This window comes from Stegastes partitus, unplaced genomic scaffold (assembly GCF_000690725.1).
Source record: "Stegastes partitus isolate 25-593 unplaced genomic scaffold, Stegastes_partitus-1.0.2 Scaffold1738, whole genome shotgun sequence".
In the NCBI taxonomy this organism is placed as follows: Eukaryota; Metazoa; Chordata; class Actinopteri; family Pomacentridae; genus Stegastes; species Stegastes partitus.
In genome coordinates, this window is record NW_007579469.1 from 1 (window position 1) to 7,570 (window position 7,570).

Below are 7,570 nucleotides of genomic sequence, written 5' to 3' on the forward strand. Positions count from 1 at the left end.
CCAGGTGTGGACGAGATTCGCCCTGAGATGCTGAGAGGCTTCAGCCAATTGTTGAACCTCAGATTCAGGAGCAGCAATGCAGATTCCGTCCTGGTTGTGGAACAGTGGAGATGCTGAAGGCTCTGGACATTGTCGGACTGTCATGGCGGACATGTCTCTTCATTGTGGCGTGGGTGTTGGGTACAGTGCCTGTGGAGTGGCAGACCAGGGTGGTGGTTCCCGTTTTCAGAAAGGGGGACCAGAGAGTGTGTGCCAACTATCAGGGCATCACACTTCTCAGCCTCCCCGGGAAAGTTTACTCTAGGGTGCTGGAAAGGAGGCTTCGGCCGGTTGTCGAACCTCGGATTCAGGAGGAGCAATGCGGATTCCGTCCTGGTCGTGGAACAGTGGACCAGTTCTTTACCCTTGCAGAGCTGCTGAGGGGGGCATGGGAATTCAACCTGCCAGTCCACATGTGCTTTGTGGATCTGGAGAAGGCCTATGACCATGTTCCCTGAGGATCTCTGTGGGGGGTACTGAGGGAGTATGGGGTACCAGGCTTGCTGCAACAAGCCATATGGTCCCTGTACAACCAAAGTGCGAGCTGCGTCTGCATTGTCGGCAATAAGTCGGACACGTTCCCAGTGGGTGTTGGACTCTGCCAGGGCTGCCCCTTGTCCCCGATCCTGTTTGGGGTTTTCATGGACAGGATCTCAAGGCGCAGTCAGGGTGAGGAGAGTGTCCGGTTTGGGGACCTCAGGATCTCGTCTCTGCTTTTTGCAGATGACGTGGTCCTGTTGGCTTCATCAGACCGTGACCTTCAGCACACACTGGAGTGGCTTGCAGCCGAGTGCGAAGCGGCAGGGATGCGGATCAGTACCTCCAAGCCTGAGGCCATGGTTCTCTGCCGGAAATCGGTGGATTGCCACCTCCGGGTGGAGGGGGGGGAGTTGCTTCCTCAAGCGAGCGAGTTTAAGTATCTCGGGAACTTGTTCACGAGTGATGGGAAAATGGAGTGCGAGATGGACAGGCGCTGTACCAGACCGTCGTGGTGAAAAGAGAGCTGAGTCACAAGGCGAAGCTCTCGATTTACCAGTCCATCTATGTCCCAACCCTCACCTATGGTCACGAGCTTTGGGTCGTGACCGAATAAACGAGATCGCGGATACAAGCGGCCGAAATGAACTTCTTCCGCAAGGTGGCTGGGCTCAGCCTTAGAGATAGGGTGAGGAGCTCGGACATCCGGAGGGAGTTTGGAGTAGAGCCGCTGCTCCTTCGCGTTCAAAGGAGCCAGTTGAGGTAATATGGACATCTGATTCGGATACCTCCGGTGAGGCTTCCTCTGGACGTTTTCTGAACACGTCCACCTGGGAGGAGACCCCGGGGCAGACCCAGAACCCGCTGGAGGGATTATATCTCTCGGCGTTCCCAGGCCAGCTGAGAGATATAATCCCTCCAGCGTGTTCTGGGAGGAGGCCCCGGGGCAGACCCAGAACCCACTGGAGGGATTATATCTCTTGGCTGGCCTGGGAACGCATCAGGATCACCCAGGCAGAGCTGGAAAGCTTCACCAGGGGGAGGGAAGTCTGGGACGACCTGTTCCGCCTACTGCCCCCGCGACCCAACCCCGGATAAGCGGAAGATAATGAAATAATGGATGGATGGACTTTCTCTCCACCAAACATATTTCTGCTAATTCTGGTCCAATACCTCAAGTTTCACCAAAGAGCAGGTCTACAATGAGTCAGAAGCTGCTGGAACACAGCTGTCAGTGTCCATAGTCCAGAGTGTTTGACACCAACATGAGTTGTGAGGCTGCTGTGAAAGAAGGAAGTCCTTTCTCCAGAACTAGCACCTGAAGGGTTGACTTAGGTTTGCTGCAGATCACATGGACAAAGAAAAGGTCTTCTGGAGGAACGTTCTGTGGTCAGATGAAATAAAAACTGAGCTACTTATCCACAATGGGCAGAAATATGTTTGGAGGAGAGAAGGTGAGGCCTTTAATCCCAAGAACACCAAACCTACTATCAAGCATGGCGGTGGCAGCGTAATGCTCTGGAGCTCTACCCAAAGTAAATGGAATAACAAAGGAGGAGGATCACCTCCACATTCTTCAGAAAAACCTAAAACCATCAGCAGAAGGTTGATCTTGGACACAGTTGGATGTTCCAACCAGACAATGAGCCCAAACACACATCAAAGTGATAAAGAAATGGTTCCATCAGGCTGGAATGAAGATTCTAGACTGGTCTCCCCAAAGTCCTGACTGAAACCATCCAGAACCTGTGGACTGATGAAGAAACAAGTCTGACTCAAAGACAACAAATTTAGTTGAGGGGTTAGCAAAGTAGTTAAAGATAAACCAGAAGCTTGTGGACGGAAACCAAAAACACCTGTTGAGGTGAAAATAGCCAAAGGACATTTAACCAAATATTAGCATTGCTGTATGTCTATTTATGACCCAGCAGATTCTGTCATAGTTCTAGAAGTTCTGTAATAAATCTATGAAAGAACCAAATAAATGTTTGTTGTTGTGACAAAGACACGTCTTTCAATGATTCCATCACAGAATATTGAGATCTGTAGAAGTCCTTGGAAACCCAAGACTGCCATGAAACACGTGGTCTTTACAAATGCATGGAAGCGTTTGTTCACAACTGTATTTGCAACACAGAACAGCATCATGCAGGAGGCTTGTCTCTACAAATCAGTTGTTGTGAAATCTCTATTTTGTTTAATTGAGAAAATGCTTTTTGGGAAATGTAACACTGTCAGTGCTGTATGTTATTGCCAGCAGCATCACAAACCCTGAATTTACAGTCACCACAGACATAAGAACAAGAAGCAGGAACCACCTGAATAAATAAACACTCCTTCAGATTGCTAAACGTGCCCTTGGCTTTTATTAACAACCGCATGATTAAAATACCATCATATGACAAAGACCAAACGGCTGCAGAGACTCAACAGCAATCCTGATCACATGCCTCAATTCATTCAGTAAATAAAATAATATTATCTGCGGACACCAACAGTAGCATGAGGAGGATACAGTAACAGTCAGAACAGGAATCATAGTTAGTTTTGGCTTAGCACTGTCTCACAGATATCCTAAATCTGAGAACAGGAATGAAAAATTAATCAAACAAAGTCAATGGATGAGTTGTAAACAACCAGTGCACACACAGAAAACTGTCATTTTTAGACGGAAGAACATGTGATTGAACTTCCAATAAGTTGCAAAAAAGAAAAGAAACTTCTATTACATGATCAAATGGACACAAACCAAGACGTCCATGCTGTTTCTTTCCCTATCACAAGTAAGGAGCATTTGAATTCTCCAAATTGTAAGAAACTGAGTTGAAGACATCTTGCAGCTGAAGAAAGACAAACCAGAGTTCTTTCCAGGTTCCCTACAGTTTTTGTATTTAAAGGCACCTTGAAAAAATAAAACGGGGACAAAATGTGAGGTATAGAAGAAATAACCTTAGCTTTGAAAGAGGTATTTAAAAGATTTTAAGGATGAAGTCCCTCAAATTTCTACACATATCTGTTACATGCACTCTGGAGAGGAAATATGATCTCTATTCACAACTTATAGTTAAATTAAGACACACTTTATGACATCCGACCACCTTGCATAGCCTGGCATAGTAACATCCCACCACTACCTTGAATAAAACATTAAAAGACAATATTTCGACGTGTTTAGCTTTAGCTCACTGTTTTATGAACATAAAAGGAAAATGTTTGGGCTCAACGGACGGAAATAAAACTAACCTCCACATATGTTGCAGTCTGATTTCATGTAGTCAGGATAAATTAACTGGAATTTTTTAAAATTTGAGCAAAACACTCACATGTCAAGTGCTCCAAAGGCGTCAGGCTAAAACGGTCAAAAAACGTCCTACTAAACAACAAAACGGTTCCACGTCAGCCGCAGTGGTGGTGAGCAGGGACCACCTCACTAAAAGAAAGGCTTTTATTTTAAAAATCCTGAGTTAAACAACATTGTCAGTCACACAGACGATGCATGACCTCGAACCCCGGCAACGGAGGTCGTCTCTTCGGTGAGCTTTTCTTTGTCGCATTTCAACAGCGACTCTGTGCTTGAGGTGGAGCTGGAGGCGGAAGAGTCTGGAGCAAAACCACAATCGGTAGTTTTACCGCAAGCTGCTGCTGCTGCTGCTGCTGCTGGTAAACCAAGCTCCTCATTTCATTTCTCAAAGTCAACTTCAGAAGCGCCTTTCTTTTCTTTTATCCTCCTCTGAGGCACTTGAACTCCACAAAGGTCTCCTCAAACTGCGACCAGACTGATGTCGGTGTTTCCGCAGAAAAAACACCAAGACAAACCGCCTCGCTCCGTGCACTCCTAAGTATTTACAAGCTCTCCAGTTGCAGTTTTGCTCCGTCTCCCGCTCAGCCGCCCTCAGATGTTTTCGGCCTCTCTGTGGGGAACCTCCCTGATGCTGTCCTGGGGTCCACCACGGGCCGCCGGGCGCCGTCGAATGCTCCGGCCGGACGAGATGAGGTCGGCGTAGCCACGAGAGTGGGAGAAGGCGTAGGCGGACCGCCGGGAACGCCTGCCTCGCTGGAAGGCCGACGGCTTCTTCTTCTCCTCCTCCTCCAGCTCCATCTCGTACTTCTTCCTGTTTCTCTGGACCTGGAGGACGATGGGAAATAAATAGGTAACATTGCAGAAACAGTTATGCCACGTTGTTCCCTCTGAAATGCTGCCTATTCGATATTTTATCATGTTTTGAGCATAATCTGCCTCCTGATACAAGCAGTTGTTCAGCTATGAAGAAATGAACCAGCCTTCACCCAAATAACCTTAATAACTAGTCTAAGATCTTGGGGGGGAAAAAAAGTTTTTCTTTGCTGAGGTCTCATGGTATTTGAATCCATGTTCAATCAAATCTGGTTTTGAAGCTTTCCATAGTCCAGACTCTGCTTTGAGGAAGGTTCAAAACAACACCTGCTTGTTTGGCAGTGCAGCATTTGAAACCGCTGACCAAGAAATTCTTTAAAAACACCTGGAAAGTGAAGTTGTATTCCAGGGTACAGTATTAAACATTTGAAATTGAAAAATGGCATCCCCCAGGGTTCTGCTTCAGGGCCTCTTTTACTTTCACTTTACACGCTCCCCTTGGGCTACTTTTTTTTTTTTTTATTCCATTATATTGTTTGTTTCCAATATGCAGTTTTACCTGCCAGTTACTCCTAAACTGTCTTTGGGTGTTTTAACTGTAGCATTTAAATTACTCTATACGTACTGGTCATAAATAACACTGTAGGATCTTAACCTCAACATTTAAACTTGTTGGGTAAATCTGTAACGCCAGCATAGCTTCTCCCAAGTGTCTTATTTCACCAAAAAAGCTCCTTCACCAACACTTCCCTGAGAGAATCCACGCTGAGCGAACTCCCAGAGGTCTCACCTTGTCTCCTACAGAGGGCCAGATGGTTTTATGCAGGAACTGGATGCAGATGACCGGCAGCAGGCTGATGCCCACCGTCAGGATGATGGTTAACCACAGGTAGGGCTGCCGCAGAGCGTTTGATGCTGCACCTGCAAACACAGAATAAGCACATGTTGTTAGAAGAGTGAAGATACTGTTTTTTTCCCCCCTTTCTTTTGTTTTTCCTTTTTACATCACAAGTCTTTTAATACTTGGATATGAAGTTCTCTTGGTTGGATTACTGGTCGACATGCAGAGACAGTTGTCCATATTTTGGATTTTTTTAAATTTACTTTTATGGATCAGACTTACAGATTTGTCTCAGATTGTATAAAAGACGGAAGCAGCAAATGTGACGTCACCCATTAGATTGTGGACAACTTTTCTAAAGCTTCAAGTTTTACCGTCACCATCTTATTCTTCGCAAACCAGACAGTGGCAAGCAAGACAGATTGGGATCTGTTAATTACAAGGTTGCCCTGCCTTAAAACATACTCTGCTTTATCATCTATTTTACTATTAATGGGACCATAATTTTAAAAACAAATACTACTATGTTGTGTTTAAAAAGCCTTGAAACTAGCCATTGAGACCATAAACCTGTTAGGAAAATGTTTACTGCAGCAACAAATTCAGTGAGAAGTCACTTTATCATAGACTTCTACACAATCTAACGTTTTATTGTTTGTTTGTTTTTAAAACCAGAGGAGTCGCCTCTTGCTGGCTGTTAGAAAGAATGCAGGTTTAAGGCACTTTAGCTTCACTTTATAGAGACCAAAGCTACATCCATCTTTTATATACAGTTCATGATTTGTTTCAAAGGGCTACACAGTCGTAGAGCTAGAAGCCCTGGCACACGGTTCACCATTTATCACGCAGATTACAGGGTCACATGCTTTCTTGTACAGGGAATTATCACAGACCTTCAGAGTCATAGATTTATGATCTTCCTATTACTTTTATTACAATAAAAGCTATGAAAACAGCTGTGCACTACCTGTCCAGCACCAACATGTAGACTGACAAAGCTGTGACTAGCCATTCAACTCAAAAGAGAATGAAGGTGTTGGGTTTACAGCCTGTTTGTGCTGCCCCTAAGTGGGTAAAAAATATTAGTTATTGCAGCTTTAACAGGGAACTCCAACCTGCAGGTGCTCTGAAGTATAAACTATAAAGTTGGCAGGTTAAGTGCATCGCAAGGTGTTGAATGGTTGCTGACTGACCGGTGAAAGTGAAAATAGAAGGGAAGATGACGTGGATTCCAGCGCTGTGGATGTCAAACATGATGCCAAAGTAGATGGCTATGCTGCCCAACACTGCAAAACAGTTGACGAAGGTCCAGTAGGAGGTATCCAGAGAGATCTGACAAACAAGAGTTGAAGGAGATAACACAAGATAAGCGGGTCATATAATACAGGCTTGAGATATCAAATCATTCCACACCTCGACAGCATCACGTACGCTTGACTTGGGTTCCTGAATCATTCATCTGTGACTGACCTGCAGGTTGACGGTGAAAATCAAGGACGAGGCGGTTACGACGGCGAAGGACTGGTAGTCGGAGGGAGCTTCTCCGTCCTGCCCCATGGTCTGCAGGAACGCTCCGTAGGGGATGAAGAAGATGATGAGCGAGACGAAGATGCCGTGGAACAAGCTGATGAAGAAGTTCCTGTAGTTGAAGAGCGACCCCTGCTGGCCGGGCTGGTAGAGTTTGGGGAACTTCAGGCTCAGTCTGTCGTTAACGTCCTGCAGAGAGATAAGGAGGCAGAAATCAGAGTTCTGGATTAGCAAAGGGGGAATCGAACAGAGTTAGAAATCGGTTCTCAGAGTTCCTTTTTGGATCCAGTTGGTGAAATACTCAGAAACCTTCATCTTCTCCTGGTTATGTTTATTATTACACAGTGATTGATTAGTTTTTCCATTTATACCCAACTTGCAACTATTATCTCAGTAGGAGTTATTTTTATCTGTAAAACAACCATGTTGCATGTTTTTAGGATTATTTCAACAATCCCAAAAGGTCAAAGTCTCAGCTGAAATCTTGTAAATTAACTTTCAGATCAGTCTTGACTTTGCCATGAATTTACTTGAGAACACACCAACTACCATGTACCTGCCTTCTTTGATGT

The 7,570-nt window shown here is 45.2% G+C and overlaps 1 protein-coding gene across 1 annotated transcript in view; it reads right to left on the reverse strand.

Annotated features, from left to right (window-relative positions):
* Positions 1 to 2,853: 2,853 nt before the first annotated feature.
* Positions 2,854 to 7,570, reverse strand: part of atp8b1 (ATPase phospholipid transporting 8B1) — a 43,810-nt gene continuing 39,093 nt past the window's right edge. The window contains 4 exon segments of the mRNA XM_008301954.1: positions 2,854 to 4,642; positions 5,421 to 5,551; positions 6,665 to 6,803; positions 6,942 to 7,313. Of these exon segments, the coding sequence (XP_008300176.1) occupies positions 4,409 to 4,642; positions 5,421 to 5,551; positions 6,665 to 6,803; positions 6,942 to 7,313 (876 nt within the window). The 3' untranslated portion in view covers positions 2,854 to 4,408.